This window comes from Molothrus ater, chromosome 2 (assembly GCF_012460135.2).
Source record: "Molothrus ater isolate BHLD 08-10-18 breed brown headed cowbird chromosome 2, BPBGC_Mater_1.1, whole genome shotgun sequence".
Lineage (NCBI taxonomy): Eukaryota > Metazoa > Chordata > Aves > Passeriformes > Icteridae > Molothrus > Molothrus ater.
Genome location: NC_050479.2, coordinates 21,342,517 through 21,354,597, shown reverse-complemented (window position 1 = coordinate 21,354,597; position 12,081 = coordinate 21,342,517). Strand labels below are relative to the sequence as shown.

At 36.1% G+C, this 12,081-nt stretch overlaps 1 protein-coding gene across 1 annotated transcript in view; it reads right to left on the bottom strand.

The window, feature by feature from the left end:
- Nucleotides 1-2,271: 2,271 nt before the first annotated feature.
- Nucleotides 2,272-12,081, bottom strand: part of ANOS1 (anosmin 1) — a 132,289-nt gene continuing 122,479 nt past the window's right edge. Inside the window, exons 11-14 of the mRNA XM_036388256.2 lie at nucleotides 11,650-11,821; nucleotides 10,242-10,462; nucleotides 8,497-8,638; nucleotides 2,272-7,809 (exon numbers count right to left, since the gene is read on the bottom strand). Of these exons, the coding sequence (XP_036244149.1) occupies nucleotides 7,751-7,809; nucleotides 8,497-8,638; nucleotides 10,242-10,462; nucleotides 11,650-11,821 (594 nt within the window). The 3' untranslated portion in view covers nucleotides 2,272-7,750. The remainder of the gene's footprint in view (nucleotides 7,810-8,496; nucleotides 8,639-10,241; nucleotides 10,463-11,649; nucleotides 11,822-12,081) is intronic.

Below are 12,081 nucleotides of genomic sequence, written 5' to 3'. Positions count from 1 at the left end.
GAATCCCAATTCTTCATTATTTCCAAAACATGAAAGGACAAGGCTCTGAGCAACCCATCATCTGTGACAGAGATGTTCTAGAGATTTTGAGATTAGCTGAGATAAAAGAACAAGTCTCCTAGATAAAGTCTGGAGCTAATGAAAACACTGATTATGTTGTTTGACTCATAGTTTCGCAACGACTGTATATAAAATTCTGAAATAATTTTTTTTTCACATATTTTACAAAGTTACTAACAAATGTTATAAAATCACCTACAAAATAAATAGGGGATCACCTTAGGATTTCATCAGAGTTTTGCAGATGAACTAGGATCCATTTTAATCAGTGTGACATATTTAGTTAACCTGAACATAAATTATTCTTAATGGCCTTTATCAATGCAAATGTGATTTACATCTATGCATATTAATATTTAGGTATATGTGCTCACCACAATTTCTTGTGGCCAGCATGGCTGATGTGTAGAAAGATAGGCTTTCTATTCTACAAACAAACCATATTGTGTACATAATAATTTAAATGAGATACAGCTGCAAAAATTCTTCATATCGAAAAACAAATATTGCATTGCTGACAAGGAACCTTTTACTGAAATCTGCTCTAAATACATTAATATATATTATCTTAATGGATTTCTTTTCTATTGGAAAGGTATCATAAACTTAAATCTTTACAGCATTAGACAGTGAAGAGAAACATGCTTGCAGTGTGCCATGTAGGACTAAGAACAGTAACAAAAGGCAAATCCTTCACAACAAAAGTAATGGACACAGATCCACTATAGAGCAAAACTAAAACGCCCTTCAAGTTCAGGTTAAAAGAAAGGAGAAATTAACACCATCTTCAATCAAATAAAAAAATACAGGGTTCATTCACTAGTGTAAATCTTCTGTAAGCCTCTGGTGACTCAGCCATTCATGAACACTTTCACCAATTACATGCTGTCCTTTGTGACAAGAGGTATTTCCCTCAAAGCACAGGAAAAACGTGTACGGATCTTCTTTGTCTATAATAAACACCAGGCAAAAATAACAGTTGTCAGTAACTGCTCTGAGATGCCAACTAGCCCTCACCAGATTATTTATTTCTTGAAAATTCCTGTTTCATGGTTACAGTCTAGCAGATCTTGCAGGCGCGTTCACTGAAAATCTGAAATATTTACATTTCAAGCAAGTATTGCAGCATGTCTCAGAAAAGAAATTTAAAATATTAATTTGAATGTTTGCAGATGACTATAAATACTGATATTAATACTAGAAATTGGATGTTGGCACAGAAATTAATACATCAGGTGAGCAGAATCTTTTTGTGCCACCAATGCTCTTCTGTTCCCAGTGTCTCCTCTACCTTTCACTTACATAAAATGACAGCATGGAAATTCCAGCTCATCACTCTGCATCTACTCACAACTGTGCAGTCTGAGCCATTTAAATCAGGCAACATTTTCTAAATAAAATATAAAACTATGACAAATATGTTGACTAATCATTACTAATCAGCCAACTCAGAGCTACTGTGAAAGACTGAAAATCTTTAACCTCTTGCACACATATTAATGCTGAACAGCTTGTGCAAAAGACAAGCAAGCTCTATTTGCTGTACAAATACATTTGCACACAAATATAAAGGGATATTTGTATGCAGCATATTTGCCTAACTCTCCTGAAAAATGACAGTCCACTGCTTCCAAAGTTGATTTTCCATTGAGAAGAAACAGACCTGCTGAATGCAGCTCATTATTAAGTAACATGAATAAATCACCAGCACAGGTAAGGAACTGGGTACAGAAAGCATTCATAAATTCTTTAGTTGCTGTGCCTCACAGCACTCAGTAAATGCTTATAGCAAGGTGTGTATTAAATATTCATCTACACTCCTGCCAGCACCTTGAACAGGAGCAAGAGGAAATTAAGCACAGTGCAAAGGGGACACAGCAATTCCCTCCTTGCACACTGGCTCTGTTTCAAAGCTTTCATTCTCACTGCTCTCCCTGGTGCTTCTTTACCCTCCAGGTGCTGCACTGCCACCGAGGGCTGCAGCCACTGTTTTGGCCCAAGGCCTTCCTCAAGGAGGCTGGCATAGATTCAGACAATGACAATACAACACCTGTAATCAGAAAATAGAAATGTGGAGGATTGGTTTTGTACTGGAACAAGCTTTATTGTACGCAATTTTTTTTATGAAATGGAATCTTTTGAGTGTATTCTGGTTTTAGGTGCACAAAAGCCACGTTGTACCACCCCCAAAATGATGAATGCTCTTCAATATATAGTAAATTTGCTTTATTTCATATGCTTTATTTAATCCATTCATTGTGTCCTTTAATCCAATGTAGAATAAAATATTTCTTTGAGGACATTGAAAGAAAAAATGAATTGCTATTCTGAATTATAGTGTATAGAACAGCTCAACCATTTATTTTGACAACTTACCAATTCACCTATTCAGGTGATATATCATTCTTATCTAGGTTTACTGAACCACAACAGCAAATATTATAGAAATAGTCCTACTTGCAGAGAAATTTAAAAATAGGGGTATTTCTAAATATTATTTATTTATGTAAGAAGAAAATCAAAACTAGAAATGTAAGCAGTTATTCTAATGAGATAGAAATACCAGGAAATTTTGGAGGTTTTCGTCAAGTTAACAAAAAAGAAATGTTTATTAGGTAAGTCAAGAGGTACTCAAAGGTGCATCTCCAAACTAAGGATATTGCACCTGAGATTAACAGTGCATCTATGAGAATTTGAAACAGTTAAATATTTGTACCAAGACAGATATTTATATTTGTTAAAAATACAAAATTTAAACCATGGGATACTGCACTTTAGTACAGAAAACACTCCAAATCTAGTGCATACACAGACTCACCATGAGTTTCACTCATGAAAATCTTGGTTTGCAGGATCGAGCCACTGGCAAAGATCCAACAACTTAATTAATTTAAGTTAGCATAACAAAAGTATCAACAAATCTTCACTGTGAACTATCTAGTTAGGCTAGAAAAAGGGCAAGCTTATATGCATGACTTTTTACTTCTTCTAGTATTGGTTTAAATGTAAATGACTCAAATCATATTTGATTTTATTTTCACAATATTTTGAAGACTATCTAAAGAAAACAAAATGTTGTAGTAAAGAGAGGGTAAAATGGTATGACTTCAGACACAATGAAATTTAGATGAAGCAGAGGTACTTGGTATGACACTAATTTTTCTTAGATGGCTCTATCTCTTCGACTCAAGAAAAGCAAAATTCTAAATTCTGTATGGAGGAGATAATGTACCAATATTTTGATGTAGGATAGTTTATTACATAAACAGTATGTACAAATTCTAAACATGAAAATAGTGAGTAAAAGAAATCAGACTCTATTTACATTTGTATTTTTTTACAAAATGTTTTTACAAGTGTATATTTTTTCTCTAAATAACAGGACAAACACATAAGACCAATCTTTTTGTATTACATACATAAATAAATATTGACTTTAAATGACTGTTATAGGAACATAATTTCTACAGCCAATTTGGGTAACAGAGAAGCGTTTGTTACCTTTACTACAATATAATTAAGTAAAAAGGAAAAAATTTACATATAGAGCTCTGTTAATTACTTTGTAAATAGTACCTTACTAATATATCAGTAGAGGTGATACAGTCGTTACATTTCATGCCCACAACTGAACAATGAGTTTTGGCATGCAAACCCACATATAATCATCAACATCTGCAGGTATCCATTTACATTTTTTTAAATAAAGGGTTTTCTTAATCATTGAAAACTACATGCAACAGATTATTAGTAGCATATTCCTGGTTAAAATGCACAAGTTTTGCATAACATTATTTTTAGTAATTGATGTTCACAGGTACTGTTCAAAAGGGTAGGAACATACTTGGCACATAGTATAACAAAATGAATTAATAAATAAGTCAATATCACTATGACATTTACATATACACAAAAATAAAAATTTTTATGGTGTTTTACACAGAATTTAGAACTGTCTGGTTACCCCACTTTGTTTTACAAGGCCCTGATTTAAGACATTATTCAAACAAACTCTGACATCCATGCTTGATGCTCGATGTGGAGCATCACTAAAGCTCGTTCTTAACTGCGCAGGTTTATTTCCACACCACTGACTTCCCTTGCGCCAACCTTCCTGAATCAGGACCTGCTTATTGGAAACTCCCCCTGACTGCAGGTGGAAGCATGGAGATGAAAGTATTGTGAAATAAATTGACTCAGTATTAAGGTTTCTATACAGTTCTGCTAATAACAATTAGGAGAATTGCCAAATTCTCACTCACAGTAGAAATGACTTTGTGTGTGACCATGCCAAATATCAATGTCAATGTCAGCATTGCCACATCAGGTCCTCAGCTCCTTCTGAAGCCACTAAGTTGAGGATGTTCAGCATTTAAAGAATCAGACTTCTTACTTATCTGTGTGCTATATTCTTAATGAATATTCAAGTTGATACATATGGATGACACAGCACAAGTTCTGTCTTATTTTCTCCTGCTCTATAAAATACTCAAAGAATGATCAAAAAAAAAAGATATAACAAGAACAAACCAGTTTCTTCTTATACAAAAATCACCAACAAACAAAAAAAATCACTTCACAAAGCAGTTAGCAAAAATAGCATAATCTTATAACTCTCCATTAAGAAATAAAGATAAAAAAACCGCATCCTGAATTCAACTGACAAATCCATCAGAATCGTACACAGTAAATAATACATTAGTGTAAAGGTGCAGAGAATCTTAAAACATCCCAATATCTCTAATATCCTCCCAATATTAACTCTGAATTACTCAACATCATTAGAGAAAATAAATCTTTAACTAGGGAATTAAGTAGCAAATTGCAACTCTATTGCTGAATTAAATGTTTAATGTGGCTTAGTCTAGTAAATTAGGACAATACCCAGTGTGATTCAGCAAACAAAGCTTTAGAATTAGGCACTGAAAACTTCAAACCTGTACTGCTAATTAAAAAAAAATAATCAGAAAATCACTCAGAGCTGGGAATTTAACATCCATGCATGAGCTTTGTTGACTTTGTATTTCTCATTTTTGATTTGGAGTGTGACTTAAAAGGTGAGTTGATAAGATCATTTGTAGAAGGAAAAAAATAATTTACATCTTAGTGGACTCAATAGAATACACTTGATCACTAGATTTCTACTTTCAACTTTTGGTTTTGATCAACCTAGTTCAGAAGGGGAAACCTCTCAGTGTTCTTCAAAAATTCTGATACTTTGAACAGAAGAATGCCTGAGAGAGAATGGCATCAGCGAACAGTAACCATTTTGATGCTTCTCAGAAGGATGATGACCCAGGGGGCTTCTAACTTACTGCTTATCGCCAATGAATTGGCATCATTGTACCAAAGAGCAACAGCTATGCTTTACAGTGTCACTAGGAATGAAATGTAATTTCATTAACATTACTCAAGTCACTGTCAATTTGATCCAGCACATGTAGAACAGACTGTGATTGAAAGGTTTGGACAGAATTCTTCAGAGAAGACTGAGGTAATGACTTTCCCTGATCCTGCTGATCCAGCAAACACCACAAAGATAACTTCTAGACTCATCTATGCCCTATGCAATCCCTATGCAATGTGAAAGCAGTGCTGCACACCAGTCCCAATGCAAATTTTGTTTTCTTTGTAAAAACATACACTGAAACACTCTCATCCTGACAAAAATATCTCAGGCTCTGGCATTCTAAAAAAAACTGAAAAGAAACCTTTATACTACAGATTTTTGGAAGAAGAGCTCATCTGCTGATTTGCTAATGTATTTTGGAAAATAGAGGAAGAAATTCAAAGCACCATAGCCTTCAATATATTTTAAGCTATTGTTAAAGGCCTTTGCAAATCATGTAGCAATAGAAAAAGTCTGGGAAAATTCTTGGTCACTAAGTGTATATCTAAAAAGACAGCAACCAAAATAGAAAAAGAATTCAAAAGAGCCCTTTAAAACTGAAGGTAAAATTGTAAAAAAATTGTAATGAGTAAATGATCAGAAATTAATGTAGTTTCCTTCCCCCCTGTGGTATAAATGCTGTAAATTTCAGTATAGACAAACTGAATATTTCATGAACATTCTACTATGATAAACACAGCTCTGATCTTCTGTGTCAGATAGATATTTCTTCATATTTGCTTTTTCACAAAACAGTTTGTCATCAAGACAAGGGAAATACATGTACCACTAATGTCCAAGCTCCTCTTATTGAATATCTGAGAAAAATATGAAGCACAGATGAGTCTGTATCATCTGCTGGTAGGAAAAGTGGCCACTTTGTCCAGTTGGAGTCAAGTTTTGAGGTACATTAGTCTGATGTGATGATTCAAGGAGCAATGGAAACAGTGCCAAAGAACTCAGGAGCACTTTGAACATCTTGAACATTAAGAGCTGATTATGGGTACTTGTATGGATGTTTATTGGCAGATACTTTCCACCCTCTCAATAATAAATCCAAGCAGTTTCTGTTTACTATTGAGACATGTGTCTCTGTGTGACAGATTATTCTAGACAGTTTATATTGCACAATAAGGCAATATGAATTCCCTTATGGTTAAAAAGGGCACCCTTCTGTCTAAATTTGAGAAATGAATTCAAATAAACTATAAGCCAATGTTTTCCAGATGCCAGAATATTGTCACATAATTCTTTCTGTAAGCAGAACAGCAAAATAGAGCCAGTACTTCCATCCTTCTGTTCTAAAGATCCACAGGGAAAAGAAATATGTGCGTCAAAATTCAAAGCCAAAAAGTAGCTATAAAGCTACTATAATAATAAATGTGCCTCAGAATTTCAGTTTCTAAAACTTTAATGTTAACTATTCAGATTTTTAGAAAATTGGTGTTTGTATTCAAGATAATATTATACCTTGAAATATTATGTATCAAAAAATTTTAAGTAAGATTTTAAAAGTTATTTTTCTAGGACCTATTAATTAACTGCATTCATTGCCATAAGTTTTAAACAATTCTATTAATTGTCATTTGTTTCTCTACAATGGTGTTTCTACCCTGTATATCCTTTAACTATTAACTATATTAATAGAAGATCTACATGATAGAACATTACCACTTTAGACCAGATGGGTAATACATATATATCATCATCCTCCTCCATGGTGACGCTAAAATTATTAAAAACTGGGTATTTCAAGGTTTCTGCAACTGTAATCTATTTTACTTATGTGCTCATTTCAGACAAATTGATATATTCTTTAATAGCAAGACACACTAGACCTTAAATTGGTGACAGGCAGGGCTTTAAGTAAAAATTGATAGTTTAGATCCATTAATGAGAACATCTTTCAAAAGTATGTATACATCACAGGACCTTGCAAATAGTAATATTGAATTCAAGAAGAGAAAAAGCTGTATACACTGCACCATTTTAAGCTAGTTTAAACACAGAATATGAAAACATTTTAATGAACAATATAATGAATATTTTCTCACAGGTGTTGAGTTGGATATGGTCTTCAGTTTGCTGAATAGTGCTGGTACTGAAATGATACTTGCTGTATGATTCATCATGGTCATGGTGCAAACATAATTCTTCATGTCTAAACTACAGAGAAGTAGATACAGATCGTACAGGATGGCAACTTCCATTGGAAAACTGGGTTCACTGCTCCAACAGATGTGCTGTTACCCAGCCCTCAGTTTTTTCCTCTCAGTTATTTGTATAATCATCTGAAACAGTCTAATATTTCTCTGGGGATGGCTTGTAGTGATGTGGATGATGCTGCTTCAGATGAGGTCCTAAACAAAAGAACAGGAAATTATGCACATATAAAAACCCTGAATATGTAATGCCAACATTTATCTGAAAAGGCTTTGTGAGACCTTCAGCTTTCAATCCTTCAGCTTATAAGTGCTGAGTTTGTGCTGGCAACTATGTGTATGTTCAGTCCAGGCAACTTTAGTGGGCCTTTAAAAGGACAAAAATATTCAAGCAGACAGATTTTGAACTACTTGTATTTTTTACTTGGCTTTGCAACACTGAGCTGTATTTTTCAAAAACACATGAAGTGCTGGAAATGGCCATTAAGAGGTTTGCCTTGCTTTAGAAATATGTTTAAGCTCTAGATATGCTGGACTGAGTGAACCCAGAAAAATCTAATCTTGAAAGCTATGTAATCCTCCAGGCTGCACCTGGAGGACAGACCAACTTTGAATCCCAAGCATTATAGGCATAAGCCAAAGATCCATGGCTGCAACAAATAGCAAATGCTAGACCACAGAAACTGAGTGAGAGAAAGACTGGATTTGCTGATGGACAGTCATTAGGGGAAAAATAGCCAGTATTTTCACACATCTTAAATTTATGGAATGCTACTGGAACCAGTAAAAGCTCTAAGGCTTGAGAAAGGCTTCCACTCTTTACATGTGGAAAACTGAAATTCTGTAACATGTCACAAGCATATTTCAGAAGAGTGCAGTGCTTACTGTGGGGTGCAAATGGAGGAAGGTCGGGCGTGCGGAAGGATTTAATCGTGGCTGGCCCTTCCCCACCAGTCGTCAGCACCTGAACTTCCAAGCGGTACAGCATGGAGGGCCTCAGGTTGGGCACGGTGAGTATGTAGTGATCCTAAAAATAAGCACAACCCTTGAATTCTCAGACCATTGGAAAATAAAACATAGCTGCTCTGCTCACACACATCAGTGGTTTAAAGAGGTTCTAGCACTGTCAGCAGACACAAATTATTTTCATCGAGTTCCGTTAAAAGGATTTAACGTATGCATCACTTTGTTGAGTGAGCATGTTTTGAATTTTTTGCCTGCCAGTCCCCTTTGAACAGACACATTTTTAACCATAATACTATGGTTTCATGTGTACAAGGTCCAAGTTGTTACAGACTTATATGGAAATTGTGATGATCACTAAAAATGTGCTCATCACTAAAAAACGAATCAAAATGTATTTTCCTAACCATTCCTTTTAACAAACATGCTCATTACGTAAACTTGTTTTTATTTTGGATTTGAAAGTGGATTCTACTAATTGGTAATTAAAGTAGTGGCTGCCCTGGGTCCACTTCTGCAGCTTGTGGGAAAAAAAGGGTGACCACACTAATTTCAGATTTGTCCCAATTACACCATAAGAATTTGCCTTTTGCTCTTAAGGCATCATTTACGGCATGATGGATTCACTTTTCACTGCACCACACCTTTTGTGGTCACTTAGACATGTGCTAAATAATTTCAAAGTAAATTCATAGAAACTTTCACATGGGAATACATCTAGCTAAAGACTCACAGACATTAAGGAATCAGAAGTCATTTATCTAAAACAAAATCAAAACTATAAATCATCTGCATTAAGTTGGAACAAATCACTCTTCTTATTCCACGCTGTAAAGGCTCAGGCGCAGGAAGGGGATGGCTGGAGAAGTGATGCTGGACAGTGAGGACAGCAGGGTGTTCCTGCCACCAGCCAGGCTGGTCTGGCCAGGAATGCACAGGACAGGTGATTCTGCTTGGCACTCTACCCACCCCATGTGGGGAAGCCAAAGCACATTGTGGGAATAACTTTGGTCATTCCTGTGGGATAATTTGCTGCTACTGCCAGAGCAGACAGTAAAAGGGAAAGGAGAGAGAGAAAAAGTGGGGGGAAACATGTTTTCCTGGCAAATTAGCACATATTCTGAGATGGGATTGCATTTAACAGACCTGGCTAAGCTGTTCCAAATCATATAAAATCCTGCATGGGTAGGGCAGAGAGAGGAGTGCATACATTGCACTTGTACTCTCACTCTGCTCATTCAGCAACTCCAGCAGTTGGGCCCTGTGCATTTCAGCCTTGATTGTGTAAATACTACGTTTTCGGTCAGAGTGAATGGTCCTTGGTATAAATGCCCTAAATCTTGGTGGTTTCTGAGGGACAGAAGACACTATTTCAGCTCAAATCAGAGCCTTCTGCAAGTTAACCGGGTGCTAAAAATAGATAGATACATACAGTGATAGATAATTAAAGGCATCTCCAGGCTCTACAGTTTAAAATGTTTGATGTATCATCAAGAAGAGTAGCTATGCTTTGTATCTCCATCAAGGAGGAAAAATTAAGTACTTCCTGCTCCAGCTTACCTGCAGAACCAGTGTTTGACATCTGTATCACCACTAAACATTACAAATGAGGCACAGACACACAAACTTAGGGAGCCACTGGCAAAAGAAAGTAACAAACAACTTACTGCTGGCAGTATCTGTGACTGGGAAATGATGCTGTTGGGTAAACTGTTCTGCCGGCTCTCTGTGGTCACTTCTGCCCAAGTGACCTGAAACCCTGTCATGGGCTGGTGAAGGTCTGCCTTAGATATCTTCCAGGAAAAATGACCAGTGATGTTACCTTCCTGAACAATGAAAGACGCAGACAGATTCTCGGGTTTGGCCAACACTTTGGGTAGAGCTGGCACTACAAATTTGGAAAGCAAAAAAAGATATGCTGAACTTTTACAGATTATCTTCAATAATATTCATTTAATTTCAAAAATCGAGGTCAGGCAAAGTTTTATTTCTACTTTTACACATGATGCAGTCAGCGTTCTACCACATTTTCAGTGTTAACCAAAATCCTATGTTTGATATATTCCACTGACATTTGGGGCCAAACTTAAACTTCAGATAAAATGCTCTCAGCTGCAGGTACAGAAAAGAAAGCTATGGCATGTAAAGACCTGAGTGCCTCATTCACAGGGAGCCATTCTCCTGCTCCTCATATTTCCGAATACCTGAACTCAGACTGGAAGTTCTGGGGCCACAAGAAAATGCACAGGGTAGCACAGAACTCCATAGTTCAGCCAAAGAGTAAAAGTCATGCACTAAAACTGTAGTACAAGTTAATAGGCGCACTCTGATTAGGGCAAAGTTATACCTGAGTTACAGTTGCCCAGGAAGGCTGTAATGCTGGAATCTGTCAGGACAGGCATTGAGGAAAAGGCAGTGAAGGCCAGCAGGGTTTTGGGTGACATGGAGCATGGGAGTACCCTTAGGAACAGGAGGGACTCAAGGTGAGAGGGCTTCCCTCCAGAGAGAGAGGTATCCACACTTGGCAGTGCAAAGCCATGGCTGACCTGAGCCAGGACCAGCTGACCACAGAGGTCCTCTCCAACTAATGTCTCCATAATTCTGCAACTTCCATAACCCTCTAGTTACACATTGTGACAATGCTGGAAAAGATATGAGGGCTTGTATTTCTTATTTGAGAGCAGAATTAACCTAAACAAAATCAAACTGAAAAAGCAGCTTGCATCTGCAGCAAAACATTAAAAAGATGGGTCACACCACCATAAGCATGTTTACAGTTATCCTCCATCATTATAATAAATACAATGGGGAACCATTCTTCCTTACAAAAAAACTGTCAACCATACCATTACAGATATTATTGTATGTCCACTAGGATTATTCTTAATTGACAAAACAGTAATAATGTACTAGCCAAAATCAATGCTGTTGTGTATGTCTGTTGATTTTCACATAAACATTAGTGATATTTTTATTTGTTTTAAATCTCTCATTTTCTATCCTAAAACTGCTTTTTAAAACTCTCATTTGGTGATTATAAATGCTTTTGGAACTATTCTCCAGATCATGCCTTACCTCCTTCAGCAGGACAATTAATGCGCTTGTGTTTTTTTTCTTTAAATGCAGAGCAAGGTGGGGTAACAAAGAAAGTACTCTCAGCCTTAAAACGACCTTTAGATTTTGCAGGCAGAACAGTTACTTTGTATTTGCATGAAAATGACAGGTCCTTCAGAATAATGTAGTTTTCCTACAATAAGAAAAACAAAAAGATCACATGCTGCAAATAGAGCCCAAAGGAAAAAGAAATATGAACAAATTGAAAAATAACTTTGGCAAAACATGAAAAGTCCTCTCCACAAAAATATTTTCCTGGATGCTTAACACATGCCAATGTGGTTTTAACTCAGAGAAGAAAGCAAGTATTGTCAATGTCATGATTATTTTCAGTAGTAAAATATATTAGCATGGTATTTGAATATGTCCTTCAATTCTACACAGCTCCTTCGA